Source organism: Rhinopithecus bieti, unplaced genomic scaffold (genome assembly GCF_001698545.2).
Source record: "Rhinopithecus bieti isolate Rb0 unplaced genomic scaffold, ASM169854v2 scaffold_19546, whole genome shotgun sequence".
Lineage (NCBI taxonomy): Eukaryota > Metazoa > Chordata > Mammalia > Primates > Cercopithecidae > Rhinopithecus > Rhinopithecus bieti.
In genome coordinates, this window is record NW_016809475.1 from 169,494 (window position 1) to 186,992 (window position 17,499).

The 17,499-nt window shown below is 36.4% G+C and overlaps 1 protein-coding gene across 1 annotated transcript in view; it reads right to left on the reverse strand.

Moving 5' to 3' along the window:
- The window catches only part of SP100 (SP100 nuclear body protein), a 121,930-nt gene that overhangs the window by 93,842 nt on the left and 10,589 nt on the right, over positions 1 to 17,499 (reverse strand). The window contains exons 3-4 of the mRNA XM_017889516.1: positions 3,277 to 3,439; positions 2,039 to 2,207 (exon numbers count right to left, since the gene is read on the reverse strand). Of these exons, the coding sequence (XP_017745005.1) occupies positions 2,039 to 2,207; positions 3,277 to 3,439 (332 nt within the window). The remainder of the gene's footprint in view (positions 1 to 2,038; positions 2,208 to 3,276; positions 3,440 to 17,499) is intronic.

Here is a 17,499-nt window from a genome sequence, read left to right on the forward strand (position 1 = left end):
GGCCAAGGCAGGAGGATTACTTGAGTCCAGGATTTTGAGACCAGCCTGGGCCACATAGCTAGACCTTATATCTGAAAAAATAAAATAAAATTAGCTGGATGTGGTGTTGCACACCTGTGGTCCCAGCTACTCAAGAGGCTGAGATGTGAGGAACACTAGAGTCCAGGAAGTTGGAGCTGCAGTGAGCTGAGATTATGCCACTGCACTCCAGCCTGGGCAACAGATTGAAACTCTGTCTCAAAAAAACATAAATAAAAAAAGAGAAAACCTCAATATCTTTAAAGATGAGGCTAGAAAACAGAAGAACATTGTCTTAATTGGGTCGGGGAGGATGAACAGTTCTCAACTAAACATAACAGAGGACCCAGGGGCAGCTTGTGTGGACTTCAGTGTCCGAGACTCAGCAGCATCTCTCTGAGGGTGGGTGGGCTGCTGTGCTGGACAAGGTGGTGGGTGGTGCTGTCTCAGGTCAGTGACAGTGAGCCTCAGGGCAGGTCACCCAAGCACCAGGAGCGCCAGAAACTAAGACGTGAGTTGTTGGCACTGGAGCTAGGAAGGGGGATCCCTGCAGTCCATAGAGAAGAACAGAGTCCCTGAGAATGTGGGCAGTAAAGGTAGCACCATTCCCTTCCATCCCCACAGCCTGGACCATCCTGGTTACAAACATTGACTCGAAATTTGTGTCCAGATATTTGATTTCCTTTTATTCCTTTTCTGACTTGAATATTTGCTACAGAAATTATTTTATTATTAATTTAGATAAGGTTAGTATTGATACAAATCGATAAGCCATATACAACTACTGCTTACATTTCTTTCCTTGTTCATAAACCTGTAGTATTTCTTGATTGCCTAGTAAGCAAACTTCAAATTCCTTAGCTTTAAATTCCAGACCATTCAATACCTTCCTCCAGTTGATCTAAGTCAGCTCCTATGTTGCTTCTCACTCTCAGATTTAGCCAAATCTAATTTGTCCTGTTTTGCAGACATGCTTTCAAACTTTTATTCCAGTTCCCACAGCATCCACCCTCTTCAGGGCATGTGCTGGTTTCTCTTGTGATGTCTCTATCCCTTATTTGGAGAACTGGATTGAGATCAAACTTGTGGGAATAAAAAGTTTTCCAGGCAAGTAAAAAAAATTGCAGGACGTCTTTAATGTGTACCATTTTAATAGTATAAATTATGCATTCTCAGGAAAAAGGTCAAGAATGAAACCTTTAGTTTGGTATAGCACCAAAAAATAGTCCCTGGCAGAGTAATTGGTTTTGTCATTGCTTAATTAATCTTTGTTTCATCCCTTGTGGATAAAGGGTTAGCAAAACCACTTCTACTTCACTGAAGGCAAACTTGACCCAGGGTTAACTTTCTTGCTCATATTCTGAAAACCTAATAAAGATAGCCTTTTTTGCAGTGTTACTAGGCAAACACTGAGGTTAGGAATGACCCATGACTAGTTGACTGGGACTATGTATGGACAACAAATACCTGTGGAGAAGCCATAGTTGTGGTCTTCCTTCAATTGATAACTCTTGTAACTCAGCTTGCTCCTGTAACTCAGCTTGCCTATATGGGGTCCTGAAAGCTGTTACTATGGAGCTGTTACAAGAGACATACACTCCCATAGGCATGTGGTGCTGAGTCAAGGTGGATCCTGCACCCACAGCTAAGTTGTCACTCAGGGCAGGTAGTAGTCAATTTGGTGGACTGCTATGTAGACCATTGCAAGGGCTCCCACTGAAGAGAAGAAGCTGCCCTGTTGGGATTCTGTTTCTTACTCTATGCTCTTCTAAGTAAATCTGATGCCAGTGTTGCTCTAATTGTCCTGTGAGTCCAAGTGGCCGGTGAAGCAGACCTCCAGGTGCTTGTTTTACCATAACCATAAGCCATGAGTTTCGAGAAGACTCATGACATGTCTATTTTGTTAACTACTCTATCCCCACTGCCCAACAAAACGTGTCACTTATGGTAGGAGCTCAGTATACGCTTATTGAAAAAAATTGACCCTGGAAATCAAAAGGTAGATAATAAATCTCATTACCATTTTTGAAGCTTTCATAAATGTGAATTAAATCAGGGTATTCCTGCAAATTGACATCGCTGAACAGTGCTTCCAGAACTGGCAGGTTAAATATCTTCTCCAGTTCACTGAGAACATTGTACACCACTCTCTGTACAGGAACCAGGTTTCTGCAAGAATCTTGAGAATCCTTAAAAAATATTGAATGGAGAAAACATAAATACAGACTTCCAAGTTACAGAAGAGCTCTAGAAAGGAATTCTATGGTTACTGTATTCTAATTTCTCTACATAGGTATTTTCATGTGAAGTTCTATAATTTTTACTTATTGGTATAGCCAGTAATGAAAGAAGTAAATCCCTTCTCCTTAAAAATACCCACTGATGAGCCTGATTGCCTCACCCTCATTTACATTAGATGCAAAAAGGGGTAACTTGGAAGGATAAAAGTGGGCTCAAAGTCCTTTGACAGCCTGATCCATATGGGATAGACGTAGCAGGCAATCAATGAGTGGCTGTTTGTTGGCTGGACAACCCCTGCTCTTCCCCCAAGACTGATTTGGCCTGAAGGGCTCAAGGAAACCAGGCCACCATTCTCCCCTTGCTGTGAACTTGGCCACAGAGGAAGCACATTCATAGCCGGAGATGACTCGCTGCTCTGTGTCTCCAACAGGGCCTATGGGTGGAATTTACCCATAGTCCAAGACTCCAGAAATGCACAAAAAAAGGAAAGAAAAAGAAAACACATGTGTTGGAGAAAGAATAACAAGCATTTACCTCCAAATTTGTCCTCTCTAGACACCAATTCCCTATGGGTTTTAATGTTCTCAGATCTAGGTATTTTAAATTGATGTTAACTGGAAGAAAATGCTGTGTCAATTGCTATTTCAAGTAAATCAGTTCATTAAAATTATTTTTAAGTTTTATTTTATGTTTAGTTTATGAATTCTACAAAACACTGTACATTTATGGAGAACACCTATTTCTGCTCCAGTTTCTCCAGTAGCATTCACTCCAACTCCAGAGGGCACCATGGAACACCATTCCCTCAGCTGGAAGCAGGATCGTCTCCGGTGACCTCTGCTTCTCCCCTCCTTTTCTACTTTACAGGAGCACTTACAGAAATACTTGAAAAAGTTCCCCCCTCATAGGAGACCTGTCAGTTAGCAAGTTGTACCCTGAAGTTTTGGTCTAGGATATCAAAGCACAACTTACTTTGGGGCTGGCTTACCAGACTGTGACATAATAAACTTTACTCACTTCAAACATTTTATTTGTGATGAGTTCACGGTCACGGAGGCCCTCAAGGAATGGAAATGTCTTTTTTATTGCATTTGAAATCTCCACCTTATATCTTTTGAAGTGCTTGAATACAGCATCACAGAGAACTCTCTCATCTACATCCTGGTCTTCTGTGAACATCCTAGGGGAAAAGGACACCATGTGAAAATGGTCGTCAAGATTCTGAGATGTTTGTGGAGACTAAGACTTTACATATAAAGGACAAGCTAAAAAGAAAGAACATATATAAAATAGGTGGTACTCAATAGAGGCCAGAATAAATGGAATTTAAGCAACAAAAAAGATGTAATAGAAGAAATGGAGGCTGTGAAAAACTAATATAGAGGACTGAAAAAGTTCTGTTGAAACTGAACAAAGCCATTGTAAAGATACCTTCACCTAACCATATATGGAATATTTTTTTGAAATAAAAATTAAATTCCTACAGAATCTAGATGGAACAAGCAGGTCATCCACAGAGAAATGAAAAACAGTGGAATAAAATAAAATCTAACCTTGAATATGCATCTTAATTAACAACTGAGAGAAAACAAATCTGAGAAAGATAAAAATAAGATGTCCCTGTCTAATCTGTAGCTGTTAAGAATGAAATATAATCCTACATCATATTATTAATTCATAAATAATACAATGCAGTTTAATAATAATAATGATACCACATTATTGAGAATTTCATGAGAATATCAATGATATCTCCTAGAATGTTGGATTCTACTTTCTGTTAACATAAATATCTCTGTATTATTGTTATATCTGGTGAATCATTTTAGGCATCTGAATTTCAGAAATTGCTGTTGTTTCCTATGAAAGTAATTTTAAAGTTGAATCTCTAACTCTAGTTCTTAGTTGATTACTTTATTGCTCTGATAATGTTTTAGTCAACTTCTCAGTATTCCTTAATATTATGAAAACTTATGAGCCCTTCCTTCCCAACCAGGAGAGAATTATTGGCACTTTCCAGTATCTAACATGAGGCAGGAAACAATAATGTTACATTTTTGTTTTGAATTTCTGTAAAAAAAGTTTCTGGTTAAAGATCACTAAAATAATAACAAAGGAATTAGATTCACAATGACAAAAAGAATGGCAGAGGACAATAAGCAGATAAGAGATTTCAAATAAAATCTTGAAGGTGAAAAGTGGTCAGAAAAGTGCTAGTTGCAATAGTAGGTAGGGGATGGATGCTTTCAGAGGTTAGGAATCATGGTGCCCTACAGAATTTGTAAGAAACAATGGAGATTTGAAGGGAGACACAGAGCCAAAAACTGATGTGTTATTTGAGAAATGAACAGAACAGTGTATGCCCTGCCCGTCAACCCACATGCTGACCACATGCAGCCAGGCAGCCTCTCAGGGGCAACCATTGCTGTCATTTTTTCCATCAGATGTTGATACTGCCTGCTACTGGATTTCGTACAAAGGGAATAAAAGATATATATGCTTTTGTGTCTGCCTTCTTTTGCTTATCATTGGTGCTGATGTGTTGAACAGTAATTTGTTCATTTTTGTTGTTGAGTGGTATTCTATTGTGTGATTCTATCACAATCTGCTTATTCAATTTTCAGTTCATGGTCATCGGAGTTGATTCCATTTTGAGACTACTAGAAATAAAATTGCTGCTCTTGTACAAGTCTTTTCGTGGCAAGATGTTTTCACTTCTCTTGGGTAAATATGTAGGAGTGGAATTGCTGGGTCATTGTGTAAGAATACTGTTAATCATTTTAGAACCTGCCAAACTGTTTTTCAAAGACTATCAGAGAGAGCCTTTCTAGTTTTAGCCATTCCAGTGTGTGTGATGTGATATCTCATTTTAGTTTTAATTTGTATTTCTTTAATGATAAAATGATATCAAGCACATTTTCATGTGCTAATTGGCAATTTTTTTTTTGTAAAGTGTCTGTTCAAGTCTTTGGCTCATTTATATTATTCTGTTTTACTTACTGATGGGTAGGAGTTTTTAAAATATATTACGGATAGAAGTGTTTTGTCTGACGTATGTATTGTGAATATTTTAACCCAGTCTGCAGCTTCTCTTTCATTTTCTTAATCATGACTTTTGATGGGAAGAAATCTGTAATTTTGACGAAGTCCAATTTATTATTTTTTCTTTTATGATTAATGACTTTAGTATACTATCTAAGAAATATTTGCCTACTCAAAGGTCATGAAAATATTCAAAAAACAATTTACAATATAAGTATGGGTTTATATATGTACTTTCTATGCTATATCATTGATCTATTTGTCTACCCTTATGCTGATAAGAATTTGCCTTAAATATCATAGCTTAACAATAACAAAAGTCTCTCCCCGAAGTCCAATCACGAAACAGCTCTGTGCCTGGGCATTGTTCTAGATTCTTTGCTTTTTACATATCTTTTCAAATCAATTTGTCAATATCCTACAACGCAAAGACTGGCTGTCACGCGCCCGACCCTGCTTCCTGTGTTCGAGCTCCCTGAAGTGCAGATAAATTTGGGGAAGCTGACAACAATATTGAGCCTCCAATCTGTTAACATTGTATATCTCTCCATTTACTTAGATGTCTTTAATTTTACCTAGCAGTGCTTATAGTTTTTAGAAGTCATGTACATCTTTCATTAAATTTATTCTTCTCCAAAAACCCATTGAAATAAAAAATTAAATTTAATTGAATTTAAAAAATAATAAATTTATTCCTAGTTATTTTATTGTTTTGGTGCCACTTTAAATGATAATGCTTTTCAAATTCCTCTTTTACTGTTATATGAAAATATAATTGGTTTGAAATGTATTAACCATGAATTTATGGCATTACTAAATTCATGTATTATTTCTAGTAAATTATTTATAGATTTCCTTTGTATTTTAAAGAAAATATCTATATCATCAGCAAATAGACTGATTTACTATTTCTTTCCAAACAATTATTTCCTTTGTTTGGTCTTATTTCACTGGTTAGGAGTTTGAATACAATGTTGAAGAGAAGTGGTGAGAGTAGACTTCCTTGCCTTATTTCCAATTTCAGGAACGAAGCACTTAGCAGCGCCATTAAGTGTGATGTTTGCTATACCTTTATACATATTCCTGCTTCTTTCTTTCCTTCCTTCCTTCTTTCCTTTCTAAAAGATTTGAAAATAACTACTGATTGAGTGAAATCAGACCTTATAAAACTTTATGTAACACTGAAAATAAAATAAAAGCAGACATAGTTTGCATTTTTAGAGAGATAAAACAAGGAAAACAATGAATTGTAAAAGATAAAACAGGAAGTCCTAGCCCAAGCAGTCAGACAAAAGAAAGAAATCAAGGGCATCCTAATCGGTAAAGAGGAAGTCAAACTGTCACTGTTCACCAATGATATGATTGTATCCTAGGATATAGATCTGATAAATGAATTTAGTAAAGTTTCAGGATACAAAATCATCAGTAGCACTGCTATACACCAACAACGATCAAGCTGAAAATAAAATCAAATCCCTTTTACAACAGCTGCAAAACAAACAAACAAACAAACAAACAAAAAACCAGCAAAACAACAACAGCAACATCAACGACAAAAAACCAAAACACCTTAAGATATACCTAACCAATGAGGTGAAAGATCTCTGTGAGGAGAACTACAAAACACTGCTGAAAGAAATCATAGATGACACAAACAAATGGAGACACATTCCATGCTCATGGATGGGTAGAATCAATATTGTGAAAACGATGATACTGCCCAAAAGCAATCTACAGATTCAATGGAATTCCCATCAAAATACCACCATCATTATTCGCAGAACTAGAAAAAGAATCCTAAAATTCATATAGAGTCAAAAAAGGGCCCACATTGCCAAAGCAAGACTAAATAAAAATTCCAGAACCTATAAATAACTCAAACAAATCAACAAGAAAAAAATCAGATAATCTTATCAAAAAGTAGGCAAAGGATATGAATAGACAATTCTCAAAAGAAGATATGCAAATGGCCAAGAAATATATGAAAAAATTCTCAATATCACTAATTATCAGGGAAATGCAAATCAAAACCACAATGCAATACCACCTTACTCTTGCAAGAAAAAACATAATTAAAAAATAAAAACATGATAGATGTTGGCATAGATGTGGTGAAAAGGGAACACTTTGCACTGCAGGTGGGAATGTAAACTATTACAACTGCTATGGAAAACAGTATGAAGATTCCTTAAAGAACTATCATTTGATCCAGCAATCCTACTACTGGGTCTCTACCTAGAGGAAAATAAGTCATGATATAATAAAGACATTGTACATACATGTTTATAGCAGCACAATTAGCAATTGAGAAAATGTGGAACAAGACTAAATGCCCACCAACCAATGAATGGATAAAGAAAATTATATATATATATATAACATACATATGTACATACCATGGAGTACTCCTCAGTCATAAAAAGGAATGCAATAATGGCGTTCTCAGCATCCTGGATGGAGTTGGAGACCATTATTCTAAGTGAAGTAACTTAAGAATGGAACCAAGAATCATTATGTTCTCACTTATCAGTGGGAGCTAAGCTATGAGAATGCAAAGGCATAAGAATGATATAATGGACCTTGGGGATTCAAAGGAAAGGGTGGGAGGGGAGTGAGAGATAAAAGAATACACACTGAGTTCAGTGTACACTGCTTGGGTGATGGATGCACCAAAATCCCAGAAATCACCACTAATGAACTTATCCATGTAACCAAAACCACCTGTTCTCCCCAAAAACTATTGAAATAAAATAAAGATAAAATGGAAAAGTATGAAAATTATTTAAACAGAATGTAAAGGAAAAATGATATTGAAAGGCAATATTAATAATATTGAAAAAGAATCATCAATATTGATGATATCGATGTTGACTGGAATCAAAGAGAATCCAACTAAAGACACAGCTAGGACAAAATGACACAAAAAATGTCAAAATCGAAAATCAGTAAGTTATGGTATGCAATTGTCAATAAAACAAAAAGCAAGACTGTTCCCATTTAACGTCAAATCAAAATTCAAGAAACAAGTCATGAGACAAATGTTTTACAGACATTGAAAAACAATTCACCTCTGGTTTTCGACTCTTTACATAAACAAAAATGGACAAAGTATACAGGCTCCGGATAAATTAATAAAAATGTTTTAATATTTACTCTTGTGACTTAAAAACAGAGAACACGGCTGGGCATGGTGCCTCATGCTGGTACTCCCAGCACTTCAGGAGGCTGAGGTGGGCGGATCACGAGGTCAGGAGTTCGAGGCCAGCCTGACCAACATAGTGAAACCCCATCTCACTAAAAACACAAAAATTAGCCAGGCATGGTGGTGCATGCCTGTAATCCCAGCTACTCAGGAGGCTGAGGCAGGAGAATTGCTTGAACCTGGGAGGCAGAGGAGGCAGTGAGCCAAGATCGCGTCTCTGTACTCTAGCCTGGGTGACAGAGTGAGACTCTGTCCCAAACAACAACAACAACAGCAACAAAAACGGAAGAACACATATTTCTCAATATCCTTGAAATATATATCAGTATTCAGCATAATCTTAGCCACAAAAGAAGTCTCAAAAAGTTATAATCACTAGAGGTGAAACAGACTTCATAAAGAAAATAAATTACTTAAGATTTTAGAAACCAAAAGAAAACACACTGTGTTGGATCAAAGACGAAATAAAACTTGTAGTTAGAGGTTATTTAGAACCAAGAAGAAAGAGAAAACTAATGACAATGAGATTGAATGAAACAAAAAAAAGTTCAACTTTAGAAAGTCTCTATAATTTTATATCAATAAGTAAAAGAGAAAACATATTTAAACATATTCACGAATGGGTTTAAAAGGGAATTTGATAAGTCCTAGCAGCTATTATTTTAAAATTAAAACTCTTTATGAAATAAAACTAACACAACATGAAGTCTCTAAAATCAGCAAATGTTATAGTAAACATTAATGGTGAAGTCATTTAAATAGAAAACAATATGGGGATGTCTACCATTACCACCATCTTTTACATATATATGTGTGTGTACGTATACACATATGCATATGTGTTCACATATACATGTTTTAGAAGCTTTAGCTAATGCAATAGGATATGAAAATAAAATAATGGATAGAAATACTAAAATAGTATACAATATGTTCTATAATTATATATGTAGGAAACCTAGAGACCTAATAAAATTCATAAGAACTAGAAAAAGAATTTACTGAGGAGTATATATTAGTCTGTTTTCACACTGCTATAAAGAACTGCTCGAGACTGGGTAATTTATAAAGGAAAGAGGTTTAATTGACTTAGTTCAGTGTGGCTGGATAGGCCGCAAGAAACTTCCAATCATGGTGGAAGGGAAAGGGGAAACAAGTCACCTTCTTCACAAGGCAACAGGAAGGAGAAGTGCCAGGTGAAGGCGGAAGAGCCCCTTATACCATCAGATCTCATGAGAACTCACTCATTATCATGAGAATAGAATGGGCGAAATTGCCCCATGATTCAATTACCTCCACCTGGTCTCTCCCTTGACACCTGGAGATTATGGGGATTACAATTTAAGATGAGATTTTGGGTGGGGACACAGCCAAACCATATGAGAGTATGAATAGAAAATAGATATATAAAACTTATAGTTTTTATTTTGAATGACATACATTGAAAAAAACACTCAGACTCAATAGTAAATACAAATGTATATATTTATAAACATCTGAAAGGTATGAGACCTATATGAAGAAAACTATAAAAATCTTATTGAAGAAAATTAAATAAGATCTAAATAAACAGATTATGAAAGGCTTCCAATTACAAAAAAGGTAGTAATATTAAAACATCCATTATTCTGAAATTATTATGTAAGTATGGTGCACTTGCAACCCAGAACCCCATTAAAACTGGATAAAATATTCCTGCATTAGTTTGCTAAGGATAATGGCCTCCAGCTCCATCCATGTCCCTGCAAAGGACATGATCTCATTCCTTTTTTATAGCTGCATGGTATTTCATAGTGTATATGTACCATATTTTCTTCCTCTAGTCTATCACTGATGGCCATTTAGGTTGATTCCATGTCTTTGCTATTGTGAATAGTGCTGACTGCATGTTCTCACTTATAAGCAGGAGCTAAATGATGAGAACACATGGACACATGAGGAGGAACAATACACACTTGGGTCTGTTGGAGGGCGGGGGCTGGGAGGAGGGAGAGGATCAGGAAGAAGAGCTAGTGAATGCTGGTCTTAACACCTGTGTGATGGAATGAATCACACAGCAAATCACCATGGCACACTTTTGTCTATGTAGAACATCTGCACATCCTGCACATGTACCCCCGAACTTAAATAAAAGTTGGAAAAAAAACCTGAATCAAATAATGTAAATATTTAAATGACAGAACAAATATCTGAGTCAGACAAGAAAAATTTGAGAAGAGAGTAGTTAAAGGAAGATTTCTCTTAATAGGTTAAAATGTTTTTAAAAAGCAATACAAATATAAAAGAGTATAGAAAAGCATTTTCAATATATACGACAAAGGATTAATATATCTGATATTAATCGGCAAAGACTACAATCTATTAATAAAAAGCAACAAATAGCCTGTCCAAAATAGACCTGAACAGGCAGCTTAAATATGAGGAAATGAAAATGTCTAATAAAGATATGAATACATAAAAATTAAAACATCAGTGAGAAATTATTGCTCACCCATTAGATTGGCAAACAGAATTTCATTAGTGACACTGTGTCACACAGGAGAAGATTCAGAGAAACAGACACTTACTCATCCCTGGTGTGAGCATGAATTACTACAGCCTTTTCAGAAAAGATTTGGCAACATCTACTAAATTTTAAGATGTACTACAGACTGATCCAGCAGATCCACTTTTGGAACCTATCCTATAGAAATAAAAGACAACGTCCATCTTATAAAAACAAGAACTGCAGAACTTTCAATGCTCCCAATTTCTTCAAGAGTGAAAGACAGACCTTACACTGTTCAAAGGGTCTGAAATGATACATCCTTTGCTCCTCTCTTTTTGCTCATGTCTGTCGGGCCACACTCACCTCTGCTGTTTCTTGACTACACCAGAGATTCTGCACTGTTAGAGACTTGATACTGGCTATTTTCTCTGCTTAGCACAGACACATATATCTATGTAGTGAACTAACTCCCTTGTCTCTTTTAGATCCTTGCTTCACTATCACCTTCTCAATGAGGCCTGCTTTGACCAACCTGTCTAAAAATCACAATCACAATCCCCCTAGCATGCCCCATACCTCCAAGCCCCTAATCTGCCTCTATTTCTTTTCTCATGCCTTCACTACTCCCTAATATGCCAAATGAATTACTTATTTACTTATTGTTTATCATATTCTTTATTGTCTCTTTTCTCCTCAAAAATATATATGCCATGAGGGCAGAGGTTTTGTTTGTTTTGTCCACTGATTTTTCTTGAGTATCTGATATATACAAGGTGTTCCATAAGTATTTGTTGACTAGATGCTCATAAATGCAAAATTTTTGTTGAAGCATTTGCTTTTACCAGCAAAAATCCCTCAACAATAACATATACTCCTAAACCTGAAAACAACCTAATTGTCTATTCAGCTGACTGGTTAAGTACATTACTGTAAATATACACTGTTGAACTATTACATAGCTATTTAATTCTAGTAATTTGGATAGATGGTCATAGTTTTGTTGTTCAATGAAAACATCATGTTTAGATCAATATATTATGATCACATTTTTATAAAATTAAAAAAGTCTTTCATTTGTATATAAAATTCAGAATAAATGTTAGGGAAGGCATGGAACCACTACACCCCAGGTGTTAACACTGGCTTAGTGGGCAGTTTCAGAGTTCTAACCAGGTCCCTTCAGATCTTTCTTTTACCATTTTTTAGGTAATATCAGAGAATAGAAATAATAGAGTAAACAGAATAAGACTTTTGAGTAAGTATATTTAATAACCCCATAACTTATTATAATAAGTTCAATAATAATATTAATATTGAATAAGTTATGAATAATATTCAACCAACTAGGAAACTTAGAAATTTAAAAGTTGAGTTTGTAAATTCAAAAATAAAGGTAGGCAAAATAATAAAACATTTAAAAATAAATTGAACAAACAGAATGCAAGACTTGTAGGCTGAAAATGGCAAAATATTGCTGAGAGAAATTAAAGATCAAAATAAATAGAGATGCCCATGTTCATGGATTGAAAGACTCAATATGTTTAACATGGCAGTTCTCTCCAAATTGATTTAGAGACTCAATATGATTCCTATCAAAATCCCAAATGGCCTTTTGCAGAAATTGAGAAGCTGATTCTAAAATTTACATGGAATTGCAAAGAACCCAGAATATCCAAAACAGTCTTGAAAAAGAAGAAAAAAGTTGGAAGACTTATACTTTGTGATTTCAACACTTCTTATAAAGCTGCATGAATCAAGACAGTACTGGCATAAATATATATAAAGATCAATACAACAGAACTGAGAATGCTGAAATAAATCCTTAGGTTTTTGGTCAATTGATTTTCCACAAAAGTGCCAAGGCAATTAAATGAGGAAAAGATAGTCTTTTCAATCAAATAGTACTAGTACAACTGGATAGACACATGCAAAAATATGAAATTAGACCCTTACCTCACACCATATGCATAAATCAACTCAAAATGGATCATGGATCTAAATGTAAAAGCAGGGATGGCTTTATGGACATGCATCCTGTGCAGTCACAAAAGACTCTGTGCTTAGTTTAGTGTCTGCTTTCACTGTTTTGAAATCCTTAATAATTTTTGAACAAGGATTCCCCCCCCATTTTCATTTTTCACTGGGTTCCCCAAATTATGCAGTAGTCTTGTAAAACAGCAAAAATGATAAGACTTTTGGAAGAAAACACAGGCAAAAATCTTTGTGACTTTAGGTAAGACAAAGAATTAGCTACAACAAAAGTATAATCCTTAAAAGAATAAATAAGTTAAAATTTAACAAAATTTAAATCTTTTGTGCCTCAAATATACCATAAAGAGAAAGAAAAGATTAGTCACAGTCTGAGAGAAAACATTAGCCAATCATATTTTTAATAAACTACTTGTATTCAGATATGTAAAGAATTCTGACAACTCAATATGAAGACAAGCCAATTAAAAATGGACAAATGATTTGAATAGATATTTCTCCAAAAGACATGTGAAAAATAAAAATGTGAAAAGATGTTCAGTATCATTAGTTATTAGAGAAAAGCAAAATCAAACCATAACAAAATACCAAAATACATCCACTGGAATGACTACAAAGACATAAAATAACAAGTTTTAGCAAAGATGTGCAAAAACTGGAACCTTATACATTGCTGTAAAATGGTCTTTTGGAAACAACGTAAGACAGATTTTTAAAAAGTGAAACATAGCGCTACTATAGAACCCAATAATTTCACTCCTAAATATCTACCTAGAAATGAAAATGTATATCCACACAAAGGCTTGTATGCAAATACTCAAGACAGCATTATTCATAATAGTCAAAAAATAAAAACAATCCAAATTTCCATTGACTGGCAAATGAAAAAAATACCATTGATAGAGCCATATAAAGGAATACAATTCATCAATAAAAAGGAAATAAATATAAATATATGCTAAAACATGGATGAACTTCAAAAATATTACATTCAATGAAATAACCCAGTTGTAAAAGACCGTATAATATATGATCCATTTACATGAAATGTCCAGGAAAGGGAAAACTACAGAGATAGAAAGTATATTGGTGGTTGCCTAGGGCTGGAGAATAGGAGCAGGAATTGATCCCAAATAGTCATGAAGAAGCTTTTAAGGGTAGCGAAAATATTCTACACTTGGATTGTGATGACGGTTGCACAACTCTGTAATTCTGTTAAAAATCATTGAGATACACACTTAAAACAGGAGAATTTTACAGTATGTAAATTATACCTCATTAAAGCTGTTAAAAAATAAAGTTGGGTGTGCAGAATAGACTCAGTTGAAGAGTAACTTAGTGAGTCACATTTTTCTTTCTGGAATATAGCTGGGGGGAAAGATATGGAAAATGTGAGAAAAGAAGGTTTTTCTTTTGCATAAGATGTTTCAACTTTCTGCCAAAGGGAATTCCAGAAGAGAATAGAAAGAATGAGAATAGGGAAATCAAACTTAAAAAAGTTCTCCAGAGCTGAAACTAGAACCTTAGATTTAAAAGGCACATCCAGGATGGGATGTCACTAAGACGGCAGAATAGGAGGTTTCTGGCTTTAGTCTCTCTCCCAGAAAGACTCATTAGCAACTATCCATAGACAAGGATGCCTTTGTGAAAATTTCAGAACCCAAGAGAGGCTGAATTACCTCCCTTGGACCACAAAACCTGAGAAAAACCACATTAGAAGGGTAAGAGGAATGGTTTCACTTTCCTCCCCAGGAGGAAAGTGCTCCTCCCCCAGGCTGGCACAGTGCCACACCAAGAGGTTTTCCCTGAGCCTAAAGTTTCTCCAGTGGGGAGCCTAAGGAGGACATCCAGCTTCCCTGGCATTCTGGGCTGCTTCTTTGGAGGCCCAATTCTGTCTTGCCTCATGGGAAACAAATGGGAAATCAGTGGGACTGGACCACCTGGGTTTGATTAGAAATGAAGAAGTGAGGGCAGGGCTCACAGTGGCCAATGCATAGATCATCATGCTGGTACTGTGCTCCTGACGTCAGCACCCTCTCAGAGAGCTCAGCCAGCAGCTCTGTCCACCTGCAGAGGCAAGCTGGTGGCCCTATTTGGCCAGGCAGCATGGTCAGCAGTTCTAACTAGCTTGGGTACCTAGCCAGCAGCCCAGCCCATCTAAGGTGTTTAGGTTTCTGTCTTGCCTGACCAGGGAACCCCCCAAAGAGATTCTGCCCAGCCTCAAATGCTAGCATATGTCTTTCTCCAGGCAGGTAATCAAGCCAGCCACCCTGCCTAACTACAGAGTATGTTCTCTAGCCCTGCTAACTAGGAAGTCCAAATTGAGACCCCGCCCAGGTGCAAAGCCCAGCCAATGACCTGCATGGGCAGGAAACCAAGCCAATGACCTCTTTCAATGGTGGGCACAGCTTTGGGGCCCCAAGCAACTAGAGATCCCAGCCTGTGGCCATACCCAGGCAGGGAGTAGAACCAGTCACTCTCCAAATGTAGAACATAGCCTGTGGTCCTACCCGATCACCCAACTGTGGAACACAGCCTTCAACTCTGCCTGATCACAGAGCCCAGCCTGTGATCACACCTAACAGTAGGTTAAGGCCTTGTCCCATCTTAGAGCCTGGCCATTAGCTGCTGCCCAACAAAAGGGTCCAGTCAAAACATCCAAACAACCATAGAGACCAGCAGTGGCCTTATCCAATCTCAGAGCACAGGCAATGATCTGGCCTAGCAAGAGATCTCAACAGAAAGCTCTGCCTGTCCATGGATGCTACCAGCTGACCTGTCCAGAACTCCAGGCTGGACTGACTAGTGAAGGGCTTTCCCTGCCAGAACAAACTTATAAAGCCTGGAAGAGGTGATTGTTTCCTCAAATGTGCAGACACCAATGATAAGATGCAAGGATCATAAAGAATCAGGAAAAAATAATACCACTAAAATAAACTAACATGCTCTAATAACTGGCTCTAAAGAAATAATGATCTATGAACTTACTGACAAAGAATTCAGAATAATTCTCTTTAAAAAGTTCAGTGAACTATAAGCAAACACTGATAGACAACTCAACAAAATTAGAAAACAATATATAAACAAAGTTATAATGCCAGAAAGGAACAGGAACCATTTTTTAAAAGCCAGAAATCCTAGATCTGAAAAATACAATGACTGGATGGAAAAATTTAATAGAGAGCTTTAACAGCTGACTCATTCAAGCAGAAGAAAGACTAAATGAACTCAAAGATAGGTCATTTGATATTATTTACTCAGAGGAGCAAAAATAGCAAAGAATAAAAATGAGTTTAAAAAAGCCTATGGGATTTATTGGACACCATCAAGTAAAACAACATGCAAATTATGGGAATTACTGAAGGAGAAGAGAGAGAGAAAATGAACAAAAAGTACATCTAGAGAAGTAATGGCTGGAAACGTCCCACATTTGGGGAGAGAAATGAACATCTAGATTCATTGGGCCCAAAGGTGCCCAAATAGATTGAACAAGAAAATTTGACACCAAAATATTATAATTAAATTATCAAAAGATAAAGACAGAATATTTTGAAAGCAGCAAGGAAAGTATAACTCATTATGTATAACAGAGCCCTCATAAGGCTAGCAGTGAATTTCTCAGCAGAAACGTCCTCTCAGCCCAGGAGAGATTAGGGTGATATATTCAAAATACTGAAAGAATAGAAACTCTACTGACCAAGAATGTTATACCTGGTAAAGCTGTCCTTCAGAAGCGAGATAAAAACCTTCCCAAACAAGCAAAAGCTGAAGGAGTCCAACATCACTAGACCTGTCTCACAAGAAATGCGAGAGGGAGTTCTTCAAGCTGAAATGAGATGGTACTAATTCACAACATAACAACATAAAAATATACAAAACTTCACCAGTAAAGGTAAATATATAGTGAAAGTCAGAAATCTCTAATATTATAATGATTGTGCATAAGTCATTTTCAACTCTGGTATAAAAGTTAAAAAACAAACTATTAAAAATAATTATATCTATAGCAATTAATATAGTTGGCTTCATGTCACCACCCAAATCTCATGTTGAATTATAATCCCCAGTGTTGGGGGAGGGCCCTGGTGGGAGGAATTGGATCATGGGGGTGGATTTCCCCTTTGATCCACTGTTCTTGGGACAGTGAGTGAGTTCTTATGAGATCTAGTTTAAAAGTGTGTAGCGCTTCTCCCTTCACTCTCTTTCTCTCCTGCAGCCATGTGAAGACGTGTTTGCTTCCCCTTCACCCTTCCACCATGATTGTAAGTTTTCTGAGGCCTCCCCAGCCATGCCTCCTGTACAGTCTGTGGAACTATGAGTCAACTAAACCTCTTTTCTTTATAAATTACACAGTCTCAGGTAGTTCTATTTTTTTTTTTTTTTTTTTTTTTTTTTTTTTTTGAGGCAGAGTCTTGCTTTTGCACTGTCAACCAGGCTGAAGTGCAATGGTGCTATCCTGGCTCACTGCCTCCTGGGTTTAAGTGATTCTCCTGCCTCAGCCTCCCAAGTAGCTGGGACT